At 40.4% G+C, this 18,916-nt stretch overlaps 2 protein-coding genes across 2 annotated transcripts in view; one reads left to right on the forward strand and one right to left on the reverse strand.

Annotated features, from left to right (window-relative positions):
- UNC13B (unc-13 homolog B) overlaps positions 1-18,916 on the forward strand; it is a 213,072-nt gene that overhangs the window by 49,715 nt on the left and 144,441 nt on the right. The window contains exons 2-6 of the mRNA XM_044920653.1: positions 2,163-2,192; positions 7,097-7,196; positions 11,524-11,641; positions 12,812-12,935; positions 16,727-16,800. Coding sequence (XP_044776588.1) covers positions 2,163-2,192; positions 7,097-7,196; positions 11,524-11,641; positions 12,812-12,935; positions 16,727-16,800 — 446 coding nt within the window. The remainder of the gene's footprint in view (positions 1-2,162; positions 2,193-7,096; positions 7,197-11,523; positions 11,642-12,811; positions 12,936-16,726; positions 16,801-18,916) is intronic.
- LOC110581814 (yrdC domain-containing protein, mitochondrial-like) lies at positions 15,340-16,191 on the reverse strand. Its single transcript, XM_044920654.1, is given in 2 exon segments — positions 15,340-15,762; positions 15,765-16,191. Coding segments are annotated over 2 exon segments (822 nt in total). The 3' UTR covers positions 15,340-15,367.

Here is an 18,916-nt window from a genome sequence, read left to right on the forward strand (position 1 = left end):
TTTTGAGAGAGAGAGAATGAGAGAGAGCACATGAGAGTGGGGAGGGTCAGAGGGAGAAGCAGACTCCCCACCAAGCAGGGAGCCCAATGCGGGACTCGATCCAGGGACTCCAGGATCATGACCTGAGCTGAAGGCAGTCGCCCAACCAACTGAGCCACCCAGGCGCCCGGAAATTTTAATATTAACTTGCTGGGATTTTGATTAGGATTGTATTGAATCTCTAGGTCAAGTTGGAAAGAACTGACATCTTGACAATATTGAGTATTCCTATCCATGAGCATGGATTATTTCTCTGATTACTTCTTTCATATGTTTCATCAGTTTTCCTCATCTAGATCTTGTACTTATTTTTTTAGATTTATACTTAAGTATTTAATTTTTTTGTGCTAATGTAAATGCTAAGTGTGTTTTTAAAAAATTTTTTTGTTTTTAAGTAAGCTCTATACCCAATGTGGGGGTGGAACTCATGACCCCTAGATCAACAGTCACATGCTCTACCAACTAAGCCAGCCAGGTGACCCCCCTTTTCCAGTTTTAAATGTGGATTCTTGATTTCTTAGTATTGACTTTTGAGATTTCTTCTTATAGTCCTTTATCAGTCTTATTATACATGTTTTATAAATATTTCCTCTTAAACTTGCCTTTTTTTTTTTTAAGGTTTTATTCATTTACTTAGCACGTGTGTGAGCCAGGAGAGGGGAAGAGGGAGAGAGAGAATCCCAAGCAGACTCCCAAGCAGACTCCACACTGAGTCTGGAGCTGGACTCAGGGCTTGATCCCATGACCCTGAGATCACGACCTGAGCCGGAATTAAGGGTCAGAAGCTTAACCGATTGAGCTACCCAGGCACCCCAAATTTGCCTTTTTTAACAGTGTCTTGAGGAATGCATGTTTTAAATTCTCAGTCTAGTCTATCCATTTTTTTCTTTTAACGTTCATGATTTTGTACTGAATTTAAGAAATCTTTGCCTAGCCCAAGATCACTAAGATTTTCTGTTTTCTCCTAGATATTTTATAGTTTTGGCTCATATTTAGTAATATTCATGATTCATTTTAAGTTTTGCGTGTGGTATGAAGTAAAGATAATGTTATATTTATATATTCCATATATATATTTCAATTTTATTTCATTGATCTATGTCTGATTTTATGCCATTGCTACACTATCTTGATTACTGTAGCTTTATAGTAAGTCTTAGATTAGATGAAACTATTAAAGAATAATTGGGAAGAAGGATTGATGTGAGACTACAAGGGACAGTCCAGTGGGAGACATACTTTGATTCAGTAAAATAGATTTTAGCATTAAGTGTTGCTTGAAAATGGAGAGGGTCTTGTAAAAACGTACTGAATTACCCATTCTCTTGGATGTGTTAGGCAGAGCTTGGATGTCAGCTAAGGTGAAGCTTTCAGTTGTAATTTAGGACAAGGAGAGGGGCAGATCTGTACCCTCAAGTATCCTTTTCAGGCATTGTTTTGGGATTTCGTTTTATTTTCCCCCTACTCCTGCACACTTAGTCTTAATCTTCATTGATGGGAAAATATTTGGTGTTTACTGGAATTTGGCAGTTCTCCTGCATCTTTGTTGTCTTTGACCTTTCTTAGAAGCTGGCATGCTGCAATCCTAATGTGGGATTCTTTCTTTTGCAGTTCTGCACTGATGTTTTGTAAATAGCTCTTTGTGATCATTTGGATAGGAGCTTTTCTTGTTACCTTGTTTATTCCCAGCAAGAAATTACTTCTCCCCCTTGTTTAAAATCTGTTGTCTAAATCTGGCCTGTTGAGCTCTTTTGGCATGAATGAAATGGGGGGAATTTCTATGATGGGCTTTAAATGAGAAACATATATAACTTAAACCTTAGATATGTGAAATGAAACAGGTTGCCTGCCAAAGGAGTAATTGAGTTTCCTCTATCATTGTCAAGAGGCTGTAAGAGATTTCTGCATTGAGGATGAGATTAGATTGGATGATTTGTAAGGGCCCTTCTAACTCTCTGCCTTCAACCTTTGGTCAGAAGTCTCAGCATCTTTTCTCTTAGACTTAGACTTACAAATCTAGTCTAAAACTCTAACCTTGGCATATAGTAGATGCTCAAGAAATGTTGGTTTAGTTAATGAATTTGCAAAAATTCTTCATGGTGTCCTCTTTTTTTCTCTTGCAGTGAAAAGAGCCAAATTCCAGGGCTCACCAGGTAAGGCTGGCCTTTAATTATATCTTTTCCCTTCATACTTGCTGTGATTTAAAATCAGCCTTTAGGGGCGCCTGGGTGGCTCAGTCGTTCAGTGTCTGCCTTGGGCTCAGGTCATGATCCCAGGGTCCTGGGATCAAGCCCTGCATCGGGCTCCCTGCTCAGCGGGAAGCCTGCTTCTCCCTATCCCCCTGCTTGTGTTCCCTCTCTCACTGTGTCTCTCTCTGTCAAATAAATAAAATCTTAAATAAAATAAAATCAGCCTTAAAAAAATCAATCTTTTAAACAGTCATTAATTTCATTTAATTCATTGATTAAATAAATTCACAAAATTTATTAAATTATTAAAAATCAGTATGGGGAGATGTTGGTCAAGGAGTACAAAGTTTCAGTAATGCAAGATGAATAATTTCTGGGGCGCCTGGGTGGCTCAGTTGGTTAAGCGACTGCCTTCGGCTCAGGTCATGATCCTGGAGTCCCGGGATCGAGTCCCGCATCGGGCTCCCTGCTCGGCAGGGAGTCTGCTTCTCCCTCTGACCCTCCTCCCTCTCATGCTCTCTGTCTCTCATTCTCTCTCTCTCAAATAAATAAATAAAATCTTAAAAAAAAAAAAAGATGAATAATTTCTGGAGAATTAACATACAACATTCTATAATTAATGAGTACTGTATACTTGGAATTTGCTAAGAGGGTGGATCTCGAGCTGTCAATGTGCACATACACTTGAAAAGAAAATGGTAATTATGTGAGTTGTGATGAATATATTAATTAGCTTGATTATGGTGGTTATTTCACAGTATGTATCAAATCAAGTTGTACACCTTAAATACATACAATTTTAAATTGTCAAACCTCAGTAAAGCTGGAAAAAATCAATGCTGTTGTAAAACATTAAAGAAATCTATCTAGTGAAAACTTAAAGTCCCCTTACCTCAATTTTACTTCTCCCCAGTAACTATTTAGAGGTTTGTATATACCTTATCAGATTTCTTCTGTGTATATGCATGTATAAATGAATAGATTAACCTTTTCAACCTGCTTTTATTCCAACAACACGTTACTTTGAGTGTGTGTATACATATATCTGGTTCTTCTTTTTTTTTATTTAAAGTGAACTTTGGGGGCACCTGGGTGGCACAGTGGGTTAACCGTCCAATTCTTGGTTTGGGCTCAGGTTGTGATCTTAGGGTCTAGGGATTGAGCCCCACATCAGGCTCCATGCTCAGCGCAGTCTGCTTGGGTTTCTCTCCTACTCTCCTCTGCTCCTCCCCACTGTGCCTATGTCTCTCTCTCTAAATAAATAAATCTTAAAAAAAAATAAAGTTAACTTTATGCCCAGTATGTGCCCAGAATTTTGTTATAAGTTTGTACCCTAGGTTGCTGATTGATGAATATTTTTTTTTTAAAGATTTTATTTATTTATTTGAGAGAGAGAATGAGAGAGAGCACATGAGAGGGGGGAGGGTCAGAGGGAGAAGCAGACTCCCTGCCGAGCAGGGAGCCCGATGCGGGACTCGATCCAGGGACTCCAGGATCATGACCTGAGCCGAAGGCAGTCGCTTAACCGACTGAGCCACCCAGGCGCCCCTGATTGATGAATATTTAGCTTGTTTCCATTTTTTACTATTTTAAGCAAATACACGTTTTTGTGCACTTCTCATTGTCTGCTTTGCAAATGTATCTATATACTAGAGTCCAGAAATAGAGAATTGCTGGGATAACGGTATGCATTTTTAAAAAATTTGGTAGCTGCTGCCACATTGCACTTCTGAAAGTTTTGGGGGAGATTATACTTAAACTAAAAGTATATGAGTGTTGATGAGCACTGGGTGTTATACGCAGCTAATGAATTATTGAATACTACATCAAAAACTAATGATGTATTCTGTGTTGGCTAACTGAACATAATAAAAAAAAAAAATGAGTGTTTATCCAAATCCTTATCAACATCAGGTAGTATGAAACTTTTTAATCTTTGCCCATCAGAAGGTGAAAATAGTATTTACTTGTTTCAATACACATTTTCTTAATTATGAATGTCAAGTTACAGAGACTTATTCTGGTTATTGCTGGGGAAAAGGGAAGGTACTGGGGATTACTGGGAAAAAGTGAACATGATTGGGAATCCATGGAATGCTGAAAAAACCAAACCTTGGGTACAGTAGGAACTAAGACAGTTACTGAGCCTATTCTCTCCACTAGCTAGGTCTCTCTTCTTTCTTAGAATCTGTTTTGTTTTCCTTTCTCTTCTAGCTGGCTTTCTTTCTTTCTTTCTTTTTTTTTTTTTTTTTAAAGATTTTATTTATTTATTTGACAGAGAGAGAGACACAGCGAGAGAGGGAACACAAGCAGGGGGAGTGGGAGAGGGAGAAGCAGGCTTCCCGCAGAGCAGGGAGCCCGATGTGGGACTCGATCCAGGGACTCCAGGATTATGACCTGAGCCGAAGGCAGTTGCTTAACCAACTGAGCCACCCAGGTGCCCCGATAGAGAGAATCTTAAGCAGTATGACCAGTGCAGAGCCCAATGTGGGGCTCAGTATCACAACTCTGAGATCATGACCTGAGCCAAAATCGGAGTCGGACACTTAACCAACTGAGCCACCAGGTACCCCTAAAATTTTTTTTTAAATGAGTATAGTTGACATACAATGTTATAGTTTTAGGTGTACATCATAGTGATTCTACAAGTTTATACATTATGCTGTGTTCACCACAAGAGTAGCTACCATCTGTCACCATACAGTAATATCACAATACCATTGACTCTATTCCTTTTGTTGTGTCTTTTATTCCACTTACTCATTACATAACTGAAAGCCTCTATTTCCCACTCCCCATTTTACCCTTCCCCACCCCTCTGGCAACCATCAGTTCTCTTTATTTATAGGTCTGATTCTGCCTTTTTTTTTTTTTTATTTTTTAAGATTTTATTTATTTATGAGAGACAGGGAGGGAGAGAGCAAGGGAGGGGAGGGGCAGAGGAAGAAGCAAACTCCCTGCTGAGCAGGGACCCCGACACAGGACTTGATCCCAGGAGCCTGAGTTCACGACCTGAGCCGAAGGCAGATGCTTTACTGACTGAGCCACCCAGGTGCCCCATGATTCTGCTTTTTGTAAAACTGCATAATTTTAACGATGCTCCAGAGAAGATTTACCTTCTGCTAAAAGTGCATGGCAGGGCCTATTTTCTCACACTCCTAACATTAGGTAATCATTTTAAGTAATCTTGGCCTATTTGATGAGTCAAAAATGATAGTCTTTTTTTTTTTTCATTTTATAATGTTAAGATTAATTTCTTACACAGAAAAGTGAACTCTCAGTTCAGTGCCTCTAATCACGGTTCATGTAAATGTAGTAGGGGGAATGCAAAAGGTGCTGTGTTTAAGCAGTAGTACTCAATTTATATTCTCAGGTTAAAGAATCTCCTTTTCCCAACTCTGTGATAATGTTGCCTTTTTTTTTTTTTTTTTTAAGATTTATTTATTTGATGGGGCACCTGGGTGGCTCAGTCGTTAGGCATCTGCCTTAGGCTCAGGTCATAATCCCAGGGTCCTGGGATTGAGGCCCACATCAGGCTCCCTGCTCGGTGGGAAGCCTGCTTCTCCCTCTCCCGCTCCCCCTGCTTGTGTTCCCTCTCTCTCTGTGTCTGTCTCTGTCAAATAAATAAATAAATAAAAAGATTTATTTATTTGAGGGGTGCCTGGGTGGCTCAGTCGGTTAAGCCACCAAGTCTTGGTTTCGGCTGGGGTCATTATCTCGGAGCCTGGGATACAGCCCCATATCGGGCTCTGCTCAGCATGGAGTGTGCTTGAGATTCTCTCTCTCCCTCTGCCCCTCCTGCTTGTGCTGTCTCTCTTTCAAATAAATAAATAAAAAGTCTTAAAAAAAAAAAAGATTTAGTTATTAGAGAGAGAGAGAGCATGAGCGCACAGTGGGGGAGGGACAGAGAGAGAGGGAGAGAGAATCCCAAACGGACTCCTGCTGAGTGGGGAGTCTTTGGGTGGAGGGGTGGGGAACTTGATTTGACCTGCTGAAATCAAGAGTCAGATGCTCAACGGACTGAGCCACCCAGCTGGCTTTTTATGTAAGTTGTGGTTTATGCCAGCCTGAATAGATCAAGCGTGGAATTCCTTTCCTTTATGAGGATTTTTTCTCAATTCTTGTCCCTGTCAACAGCTAGAGGTAACCCTTTCCTCTCCTTCAATCCTTTATCATTTTTTCTCTTTCTCTTATGATACTTATTCCTTTTTTTGTTAATTTATGTATCTTATCTTTTCTATTAGATTAATTAGATTTGTTTTTTTCAAACTGAAGATGGGTTATAAAATCAATTGGTTATGATTAATTTTTTTTTTTTTATATTTTCTTTATTTGACAGAGAGAGACACAGCGAGGAGGGAACACAAGCAGGGGGAGTGGGAGTGGGAGAGGGAGAAGCAGGCTTCCTGCCGAGCAGGGAGCCCGATGTGGGGCTCAATCCCAGAACCCTGAGGTCATGACCTGAGCTGAAGGCAGACGTTTAACGACTGAGCCACCCAGGTGCCCCATGATTAATGTTTTAATAGTTTAAATAACAGGAAATATCAATGTATCACATCTTGTATTTCATGAAGCTTTTGTTTTCATTTGTGTGTATGTGTGTCTACAGGGTCAAATATATATTTCTAAAATTTGAAAAACTATTATAACTTATAACTTTTGAGAATAGAATGTATTTTATAATTTTTTTTACAGCTCTGTATGCTTAGAATGATGCCATATAGTACAATATATAGTTTTACTTTTTCTTCAACATAAAATACTTTAATTTGGGTTACTCAGTTCCAAAGACTTTGTGAGATTGAGTAACAATCTGAGCACTAAGTATTACATCTTCATTGTGCATTTTTTTTTGCTTTTTTTTAAAGATAAATTTAATACATATGTAACCTTGAAAGTGCAGAATGTGAAGAGCACAACCGTAGCAGTTCGTGGTGATCAACCTTCTTGGGAACAAGATTTTATGTTGTAAGTACCTTGCAGCAGCAGCCTCCTACAATATTTATGAAAACTACAGAGTTACGGGAACAAGTGAGGGGTGTTGTGGAGTGAAGTACATCTGCAGTTTTGTTCTCTCCTGCATTTGTAATTGATTCTACATTATGTGAATTATGAATGCAAATAAACTCCCAATTCATTTATGTGGGTAAATATACTGCCTAGTCAGATTTTCCCAGTGGTCAGAATTAGGATATAGTACAATATACTTAGCATGATAGTAAACATAATTTAAATCTTGCTTCGATTCTCAGAAGGCTCCTTGCAGGAATGTGTTGTGCGCACATGCGTGTGTGTGTGTATGTGTGTGTGAGAGAGAGAGAGAAAGAGAATGTGTATGTGTGTGTATACCCAGGTTACCTGCTATTGAAGATGAAGATTTCTGTGCTTAAAATCCTTTTGCTTTATGGAGTGAAATGTCCTACCTTCCTCTAATTAATAAAAATGAGTAACCATTAGGATTTCTTACATATGACACAAAATGTAGCATATTATTGTAAGCTCTGGCTTTAAAAACTTGACACTTTGTTTTTTTCCTCTGAAATTTGAGGCATTTTTTTTCTGCTCTAGAAAAGGGGAGAAAAATATAGAATATCATTTTGAAGGACTACACAAATCTTTGAGCTTCTCTGAGTGCCAGTTACTTTACCTGTAAAGGTCTATCTTTCTTACAAGGTTATACTTGTTTTCTGGGAAGTTAGGCATGAGGGTGTCAAACAAGAAAATGTATTAAAATTGCTGTGAGTTTTGAAATGGAAGTGAAATTGACTTTACAAGTTTTGTAGTGCATCTCAGAGGCACATAGGGATGATTATTTTCACGTAGATACATTCCAATCCTTCGGGCTTTTGATGTATTGCTTCTTATAGTACCATTTAGGAAACTAGGTTATAAATACTTTAAGGGTAAGATTATGAGTGGCTGGGCTAATAAGACAGTAGCAGAAGGGATAGAAAAGGATGGAAAGAAGGTGTTAAGGAGATAGACTTGTCTTGCATGATTGGGTAGGTATTGTGTTACTCATTAGGATAGCGGACAATATAAATTCACTTATGGACAGACTTATATTTGAGGTTCTTATAGGACTAGTAGGAAGAGAGGTACAGAAGATAGGAGCTTGAACCTGGCACTCAGGAAAGAAGTAGGGGTTGGAGAAATATTTTAGTCAGTTGGAGCTGTAGGCGTAGATGAGGAAGCTTGGGGAGATGGTGAGTAAATTGAGAACAGGGCCTGGGGTAAAGCCTGGAAGGGCACCAGCATTTAAAGTGGGACAGAGGGGACTAAAAAGGAATGAACAGAGAGATAGGAGAAACAGGAAACTGAGAGAGAACTGGGGCTTCAAGAAGAAAGAGAGCCAATGTTGTCACATTTCTCACTGGTTGTCTCTCTCTCAAAATTATAAACCTCATTCATTCCCTTTCTCAGTTACAGTGCCGTGAGAGTGAGACTGTGTGTTTCTCTATACCTGTAGCGTGTATAGTCAGCTATGAGTGGTTTATTCAAGTCTCTTCCCATGGCTGTTTGGCATATAAAATCCAGAAATCCTACCTTCTTCTGATTTCCAGTTGGCAGTAATAATCACTTACTGTTACAACTGTTCCCATTGTGTGAAACCTAGCGATCTTCTGTAGCCTCTCAGCAGAACTAGCTTTATTCTTATGTGTTTATTTTCCAATTTCCTGTAGCACTTCCTCTTTCAACCCTTCTGTGATATGTGTGAATTTTTTTCGTCTCCCACGTTGAGATGCTGTGTGAATTTTGCTTTCTCCTCTGTTACACATGGATTTTATTAGCTACATTTTCCTCTTTTGTGCTCCTATTCCTTATTCCTCGTACCCTGCTCTTTTGTTACTGGCAGCTCAATTGCTGGTCTCTTGTCTCCCTTTCTCCTTTTTCCTTCTTCCTGATGTATTATATGGCAGTATCTAATACTCACTTTTGTATTTTTTGTTGTTTATCTTTAATATTTCTGTATCTTACTTCCAGGACTAGATTATTCATTTAAGGGTAAGCAGGGCATCTTTAGTTACTGTGAATTTGCCTAGCTCCAAATCTTGTATATGTATACGCACATATACTATTGATTATTTAATAGAGAAAAGTTTCCCCAGAGCTCTGGGGATGAGGCATAAACAAAGCTCTCAGACTTCTTTTAAGTTAGGCCTGCTGGACACACATAGATGAGATGAGAAGCTTCTTATGGGAGATATCCTCTTGGAGTTTTATTTCCCAGAGTTCCCTAAAGAACTTTTTTCTATCCAAGCCAAGCTGTAAAGACCTCTGGCTATTTCTTTCATCTATTGGCTTGAGATGTTGCTTAGGACTTGCTTTAGGAACATTATATATGTATCCCCATGCAATTTTTCTTTTCCAGATTCAAAAGATTTGGGGTTGTCAGATGTCTTTTCCAAGGAAATTGATTAATTAGGCTGAATGAAACTGTGGGACAAAAGCTTAATTTCCCCACACTGTGAACACCTTAACTTACTGGCTGGGTTTAGTCACCCACTTTGTGGCTTTGAACAGCTCTCAAGATAGTTTAGAAGGTTTTAGAGATAAGAATTAGGTCCTATATTGTGTGTCTTGCTCAAAGTACCAAACCATACGTATTATATGTGCTGAGGAAACATTAATTAAATGAACAAATGAACTCAGTACATTCTCTGTTCTAGTGTATTTAAGTAAAAGGGGTGAATTTTCTTTGCTTCACTTGTTTTCAGCACATTTGATGAGAAGTCTATGGCTGTCTTACCACATCCTAAATGTGTGATTCTGAGAACATGTATTTTATTTTTTTTTAAGATTATTTATTTATTTGAGAGAGAGAGAAAGAGAGCACAAGCAGGCGGAGGGGCAGAGAGAGAGGGAGAAACACTGTTGAGCAGGGAGCCTGATGCAGGGCTTGACCCCAGGACCCTGGGATCATGACCTGAGCCAAAGGCAGACACTTAATTGACTGAGCCACCCAGGTGCCTGAGAACATATATCTTAATAGAACAGGGAAACCAAGCTTTCTCTAAAGTGTGAACTTGAAACTTCATGTGATGGATAGCTGTTGTCTCCCTGAGAATACCTTTCTGCTTTTTTGCTAGAATGGGCCTTTTTTCATTTTTCTTGCATTTCCTTTCAAATGACCCCGTATTTCAATAAGAGCTTTCTGGAGGATGTTTTTAGCATAATATAAGTGTTTGCTTGTTCCACTTTAAGATTATAATTACATTTGAGTTGGCCCTTCCAAGCTGATATTCTACCATGTATAATGCTGTTTTTGCTTAGTGGTTATGTGGCTCTTTCTGGAATGATTTCTTTTCAAAAAATTTTTTCCTATTTGTTATTACAGGATAATCATTGTGTTTATCTCTATCCTCTGACAAATATTTTGTTTATAAATGACAGTGTCTATTTTAACTGGGTTCTCCAGGGGCTGAGTGGAGTGAACTGGTATACTCCCAGTGTCCCTTACCTGCCTCTGACCACAATTTCCCATCAGATTTAGATCTTCTCATGGGCTGTTATACTTCTGCTTGGACTCCCTTTCATAAATCTTGTAAAGAAGCCTTGCCTTTTCCTAAGTTTCCTATATATAGTTTGTAAGTTGAGGGCACTGTTACTCTTAATAATAAAACATATAGGGCGCCTGGGTGGCTCAGTTGGTTAAGCGACTGCCTTCGGCTCAGGTCATGATCCTGGAGTCCCTGGATCGAGTCCCGCATCGGGCTCCCTGCTCGGCAGGGAGTCTGCTTCTCCCTCTGACCCTCCCCGCTCTCATGTGCTCTCTCTCATTCTCTCTCTCTCAAATAAATAAATAAAATCTTTGAAAAAAAAATAAAAAAAATAAAACATATAAAACTGCTTGGTAAGGGTAGAGATTATAGACTTGCAGACCTGGCAGTAATGCCCTCCTTACTTACCCCCATTTTTTTTGTGAAAACGCATTAATCTAACGATGTTTGTAGTTCCAGAGGCGAGGAGACGGATGGACAAAGGCATTTTTGTATGGATCCTTACATACTTTTCTAGGAACCTAAAGAATGGTTGTAGCATTCTGGGACATTTTGATTTTCCCTGACAATAGGATCCTGGTGAGAAAGTATTCAAGGTTTAGCAAAACAGGAGATGTAGATGTAGGAGATGTGTATTTCATATTATTTGGCTTTTTTTTCAAATTTATTTTTTTTAGTAATCTCTACACCCAGCATGGTGCTCAAACTCACAACCCTGATATCATGCTCTTCCTACTGAGCCTGCCTGGCACCCCTATCTGGTTTTCTTTAAAGGGATTTATTCTTTCCTTCAGTGAGATTAGTCGCCTGGACCTGGGTCTAAGTGTGGAGGTATGGAACAAAGGACTGATCTGGGACACCATGGTGGGGACCGTGTGGATTGCACTGAAGACTGTTCGTCAGTCGGATGAGGTTAGTCAATGCGTTGCCCGTTTGGAGGTATAGTTCTAGCCCATGCTTGTCCCCATCCTAGCTCCATTCAGCTAATATTCACCATGCATCTCAGATTGCTCTGTCCCCCTTTCTAATTAGTGAGCATGCAACTAGCCTATTCTTAACCTCACACAGAGGTTCAATGGATTTTATTTAAGTCTTGTCTTCTCTCTACCTTATGACTGTACTCAGAGGTGCCAGAACTTCTCTTTAGCCATATCAGGTTGATAGCCCCTTCTGAGTACTGTGTGTGAGGGAGAAGGAGAGAAGAAGGGGAGTAGGTGTGTGTATGTGATCTAGGATACCTGTGGTTGCTGCATTCTCCTCTAAGAAGCTATCTTGGGATAAGTCCCATTAAACTTCCTCAGCCTGGATCCCGTTCTCTGCTTTATTTCTTTGAGTCACCAATTCCCAGGGAACTGGTTTCAGTCTTCCATCTTCCACATATAACCCTAACAGAGTTTAAGGAATTAACATGGGTGGCAATTGTTATACACTCTGTCTCTATACATTATTTCCAAGAGTGGTTTTCTACTCCATTTTCCCAGATTAAAACATAACTCAGCATCATTTCCCCATAGACACTCACTTTGAACCTGGAAAAAATGTACTGTATTCCTGTTTGGCTTTAGCATTGACTATGTGTTTTCTCTGGGAGTTGGGATAGTGCAGGTGTGCCTCTCTTTCCTAAAGTCTTTTAGTTCTGGCTCTCTCTACTTCCCCAGGCAGATGGGCCATTCATTTTTATTGTGGCTCCAGTTCAGATCTATTTTAAGTAGCAATGTTAGTAGCTCTTTACTGATTAGAAGTAGTAACACATATTAAGTGACACAGTCATTAAAAATTGTGCAGATTAAATATTGATCTATAAAGATATTTGGTTTTTGAGTTTGGGTACTCCAGAATTCTATGTTCAGTGGGCTTGCAGAGAGCTGAGCACGGTGAAAGCTGCTCTTCCACCAAAGAGGGAGAACAGAAACCACATAGTCGCAGAGGCAGGTGGTGACAGTGGTGTGTTGGCTTCATCAGGATGTGAGTGGTCCCCAGGAGCTCTCCAACAATGACATTGAGAAAAAAACACCAGCTCTTAAAACAGGAGGAGGGGAGCCATGAAGAAATAAAGTTTAATCTTAGATCTCTGTTTTCTAGGAAGGGCCTGGGGAGTGGTCCACGTTGGAGGCAGAGACATTGATGAAAGATGATGAGATCTGTGGAACTAAAAACCCAACTCCTCATAAGATTTTGCTTGATACAAGATTTGAGTTGCCTTTTGGTGAGTCTATTGAATTAGACTTTAAAAACCATTTAACACTTTTTACCATATTGTTAACAATTGTTTGCTAGTCTCATTACTGTATTTTTTGTATTGTCAGCTGTCCCCTTTGAGGGCATTCTGTCTTCTTCTACCCTAGTCCCTATAACACCTAGCCCAGGAATGGTACAGGCTGTAGATACTCATTAAATAATCCACACTAAGCGTATTCTCTTCAAGTCAATAGGTTTCTCTGACTATTTTAATGACTTAGGAAATACTTGCTTGTTAGAGAGCAGTGATTTATTCTTTTGATAATTTAACATTCATTGTCTTGAAGTGAATGTATACCTTGTGATTTGTCAATTTAAACATTGAAGTAGCATTAATAAATAGAAAAGTATTTAAAAAATAAGTCAGAGAAAGACAAATACCGTATGATTTCACTCATGTGGAATTTAAGAAACAAAATAGATGAACATAGGGGAAGGGAAGGAAAAATAAGATAAAAACAGAGAGGGAGGCAAACCTTAAGAGACTCTTAACTCTAGGAAACAAACTGAGGGTTGCTGGAGGGATGGTGGGTGGGGAGATGGGGTAATTGGGTGATAGGCATTAAGGAAGACACTTGATGTAATGAACACTGGGTGTTATATGCAACTGATGAATCACCAAATTCTACCCTTGAAACTAATAATACACTACATGTTAACTAAATTGAATTTAAATAAAAAACTAAAAAAAATATTTTTAAAAACAAAAAATACATGTTCGTGGCAAAAATAGGTTTTTTGTATATATACAGTTTTGCTAGAGAGTGGATCTGTGGAGCTCCTTACAACTGTCAGTCCCTCCCTCATTGCATTTTATTTTACTTATTTTTATTTTAAGTAGGTTTCATGCCCAATGTGGGCTTGAATTCAGGACCCTGAGATCAAGAGTCGAATGCTCCACGGCCAGCAACCCCCAAGGCATTTTAAAAAGACATTCCTCTTTCAAGACTGCATCATTTATATCGTGTCATTGGTGGCAGTGTACATTTCTATCTAGATTTTGAGTTTCATGAGGGCTCTTGTGTACTTTATTTTGGTATCTTTAGAGTTTGCTTGGCACATAATAGGTGTCTGATAAATGGTTTTTTGAGTAAATGTTAAGGTAAAACCTCAGATAAGTGAGGTCTGTCTTTGATGTGAGTTAACGTGACTGTGCTAAGCTTGGGCCTCTGTGATAACCACATTTGGCATACAGTTTTCAAAGGCTTAATAAAGGGAGGCGCCTGGGTGGCTCAGTCTGTTAAGCCTCCGACTCTTGATTTCAGCTCAGGTCATGACCTCACAGGGTCATGAGATAGAGCCCCAAGTGGGGCTCCCTGCTCAGTGCAGAGTCTGTTTCTCTCCCTGTCCCTCTGCCCCTCCTCCTGCTCGCATGCATGTGTGTGCGCTTGCTCTCTCAAATAAATAAATAAATCTTCAGAAAAACTGAAAATAAAAGGCTTAATAAAGGGTCTTTCTATGGGAAGAATTTTAGCTTACTGTGTGCCATATTTTGGCAATGGAATTTTCTTTTGGATAATTCAAAAACCTGTGAAATACTCTATTCAGTTATATACCTTTTTTTTTTTTTTTTTTAGTCAAGAATAATTCTGTTTAACACTTGGTATACATATGAATGAAGGCTTTGAGTACACACTGGATTCAAATAAAGGTATTACAGGCATAACTCATTATAATTTATGTTACAACTAAATAACAAAAAAGCTACTAGCTGAAAAGAACAGTGGAGATTTGTTTTCCAGTATTCTTTGATTTGGACTTCCCTACCCCCGCCCCTTGCCAACTGAGCTCACTTCTCACCATTAGTCCAAAATGCTGACTTCTCTCCACCAGGCCTTCTGGCACACCACACCACCGGCCTCTCCAGTTCAGAGAAAATAGTGTCGGGCCTGTGGCTCAACAGTCTTTATCCTACTGTGGTTCCAGTTTCAGGTGCCTAAGTACATGCCTTTGGTCACTGGAGACTTTTAAACAGCACCAGCTGGTGCTCTGGCTGATTTGGACCTTAAATGCCACTACCCGCCAGACAGGGGGCTCCAACTGGATTCCAAATCTGTTCCTCGAATTATTTTTCAAAAAAGATTTTTGAAAAAGAAACTTATTAGAACAAGGCCATCTTAGGAATGTTCTCAAATAAAGTCTCTACGTCAGCTTTTGGCTGATATTTAAAATTACAGATAATGAATATGACCTCCCCATCAAGTGTGAGACGAAACCAGCAGCTTCTGGGGCTTGGTCTACAGTGTTCAGAAAAAGGCGGTGCCTTAAAGAGTCAGACTAGTGACGTCGCAGCCCCAGTGGCCTCTGTCAATGAGGCCTTGCCAGTCCCCAGCGGACAGACACACAGTGTCCAGCACCAGTCCTCAGGCCCTCCCCTCTTCCTGAGATGCAGAAGCAGGATCAGTGCGAGGGGAGCAGCCCGTACTTCTGCTGGAGGATGGCTGCAGTACTCTCCAGGGCACAGCCTGGACGAATGATGTCAAACTTTCCAGGTACAGACAAATCAACCACAGTTGAGCCCAGGCGATACTCCGGGCTCTGGCCATCCCCAGTTGGTCCCCCATCAATGACCAGGGACAACTGAGGCCAGAGGTCCTGGAACTCCTCGACATTCAGAGAACTGGCCTGGGAGCTGAGGTTGGCACTGGTGAGAGCGACTGGTCCCCCAAACACCTGGACCAAATCCTGTATGAAGGCATGGTCAGGAATCCGGATGCCTACAAGAGGAGTAAAGGGGTTCAGGTCCTTATTGAGCTCCTCCGAGCGTTCCAACACCAGGGTCACTGGTCCTGGTAGTCTTTCAGGAGTCCCTCAGGTACCCTCGCATGGCAGTACCCGTAGACGTCGGCCACGCGGCCCAGGCAGACGGCCAGCGGCTTGGCCTCGCTGAGGCCCTTGAGGTGGTACACAGCGCCCAGTGCCGCCGAGCAGCTCGCGGAACAGGCCAGGCCGTACAGCGTGTCGGTGGGGGCCACCACGGCGCCGGCGCGCAGCTCGGCCACGGCGGCCCGCAGCGCCTCGGTCCAGCCGGCATGCTCCGGGCTTGCGGCCCGCACGGCCCCACTCTCCGGGAGCCGCAACAGCTGGGCCCCCGGCGCCTCCGGAGCGGGGCTCGGCGGGCGGAGGAGGCAGCCCCTCCGGGCGGAGCCCCCCGGCCCCTCGCTCAACCCCACGGTGGCAGCCACCGCGGCCCTCAGCCCCCTGCACGGACGCGCCGGAGACATCCCTATATACCATTATTTTTTAAAAATAGTAACATGAATTTTTTTATTATGTTGAAAGTTCAGAAAATACAGGTATGCAAAAAGAACATTAAAATTTCGTGTGTGTGTGTGTGTGTGTTTAACTGATTGAGCTATCCAGGTGCCCCAAGATTTCATTCCTTTGCTGGCTGAGTAATATTCCTGTGTGTGTGTGTGTGTGTGTGTGTCTCAGATCTTCTTTATCCATAGAATGGAGTTTTCTGTTTCTGCAAAGAACCATTATTGAGATTTTGATAGCAATTGCATTCAGTATGTAGATCACACTGGGTAATGTTGACATTTTAACAATATTAAGTCTTCTGATCCAATGGGAATAATAGCACATTATTTTGTATTTTTTTGTGAAGATTCAAGATCAAGTTCATGGCAAGAACCAAGCCCACCAGTAAAATTAGTCCATCACTTTCTAACTTTGATTATTTGATGGAATAAAGGATTATTGACCCATGATTAAATTAATAACCTAGTAATGTAGTTTCTTCTTTCTTCATGGTAGATATCCCAGAGGAGGAAGCCAGATATTGGACCTACAAATTGGAACAAATCAATGTCTTGGGAGCTGACAGTGAGGTAGGAATTGCCTTATTTGCAATACAGAGAGATGGGGAAAATTTCTTTCTAGGACACTATAATTTGCCAAGGGAGGGACCCAGGAGCATGTTAAAAAATGAAAGAATTTAAGCTAGGAAAGAAGGCAACTGGAAGATCACTGGACATTCATTAGAAGGACCTGTCTCCCACTTTTTCTGTTTTTCTCGTTGTCCCCCATAAATGGCTGAGTTGGCATTTAGTCTGACTCTAGACTCTGAGTGAGAGCTTATACTAGGGAAACTGTCCTCTTGTTACACAGATGAGCAGAAGGCATTTCATCTGCTAATCCCCAGGTTTTTGGATGTACAGTTGACCCTTGAACAGTAGGAATTTGAACTGTGTGGGTCCACTTGTACACAGATTTTTTTTTTTTTTAAGATTTTTATTTATTAGAGAGGGGGGTGGAGAGAGAGAGAGAGTACAAGCAGGGGGAGCAGCAGGCAGAGGGAGAAGTAGGCTCCCCGCTGAGCAAGGAGCCTGATGCGGGACACTATCCCAGGATGGTGGGATCATGACCTGAGCCCAAGGCAGACGCTTAACTGACTGAGCCACCCAGGCATCCTGTACCCAGATTTTTTTTTTTTTTTTTTGGATAAGCACTGTGCTGTAAATGTATTTACTCTTATGATTTTATTAACATTTTTTTCCTCTAGCTTGTAAGAATACAGGATAGAACACATATAACATGCAAAATATGCTTTAATTGACTGTTTATTGGTAAGGCTTCCAGTCAAAAGTAGGCTATTAGTAGTTAAGTTTTTGGGGGATCAAAAATTATATGTGAACTTTTGCCTGTGTGGAAGGTCAATGCCTGTAACCCTCCATTGTTCAAGAGTCAACTGTATATTGTTATTTGTATGTTATTTTTAGGGATGCTTAGGGTATTACATTGCTTGGTCCTGTCTTATCTCCAGAGAGAAGTCTGGTGCACAGAAGGGAACACAGTCAACTTAGTCTGACTAACTTAGAAAATTGGTCTGATTATAAGGTAGAATTTGGAGTGCCAGTGGATATTTCAATGGAAATGTCTGATAAGGAACTTTAGGAAAGAATATGAAACTCAGGGTTAGATAGGGTGAGGAGCTATAGGCATAGAATTTGGATTCATGAATGGTAGCATTGATTCATAATGATAGCATTTGGAGTCCCAAGAATAGAAGAACTCACTCAGGTAGAATATATAGAAAGTATTGAAGAGGAATGAGGACAAAACCTTGGGGGAACATCAAAGATAGAATATGGACAAAAAACAAAGAGATGGAGAAAGAGTTGCCTGAAGAGAGCAAGTAGGAGAAAAAGATTCATGGAATAAAGGAAAAAAGGGTTTTAAGGCAGAAATTCTTGATACTGTCAAATGTTATTAAGAACAAAGATGATAAGTAATGAAATGGAGCTGTTGCACTTGGCAATTAATGACCAGTATCTTTGGATTAGTGCAGGAAGCCAAAATGAAGTGTTTTGATGAGTATATGGGTTTCCTAAGGCTGCCATAACAAAGTACCACTAACTAGGTGGCTTACAAAAACAGAAATTTATCTTCTCACAATTCCGGAGGCTAGAATTCTGAAATTAAGCTATTGGCAGGGTCAGTTCCTTCTGGATGTTCTAAGGAATTGTCCTATGCCTCTCTTCTGCCTTTTGGTGGTTTTCAGTAGTCCTTGCTGTTCCTTGGCTTAAAGACACGTTGTTCCAATCTCTGCCTCTGTTATCACATGCCTCTCTGTCTCTCAGTCTGTCCTCACAATGTGTTCTCTTGGTGTGTCTCTGTCCAAATTTACATTTATGTTATAAGGGCAACAGTCCTTGGATTAATTGGATTACATCTATAGAACCCCATTTACAAATAAAGTCACATTCACAGGTACTGGGGATTAAGACTTCATCATATTTTTTTGAGGTACACAATTCAACCCACAATGAGTTAAATCAAAGATGAAGAAATGGAATTTGTGACAAGTGCAAACTACTCTTGTCAGGCTTTTCTCGTAATTTAACTGAATCCTCTATAGGCTTCCTATTATTAAACTACATAACTCTTCTCATGCCCAAGCCAACATCTCAACTTTTCTTGTTTATTGAAATCTCCAATCTTTCT

The sequence above is a fragment of the Neomonachus schauinslandi genome, chromosome 13, assembly GCF_002201575.2.
Source record: "Neomonachus schauinslandi chromosome 13, ASM220157v2, whole genome shotgun sequence".
Taxonomy (NCBI): domain Eukaryota; kingdom Metazoa; phylum Chordata; class Mammalia; order Carnivora; family Phocidae; genus Neomonachus; species Neomonachus schauinslandi.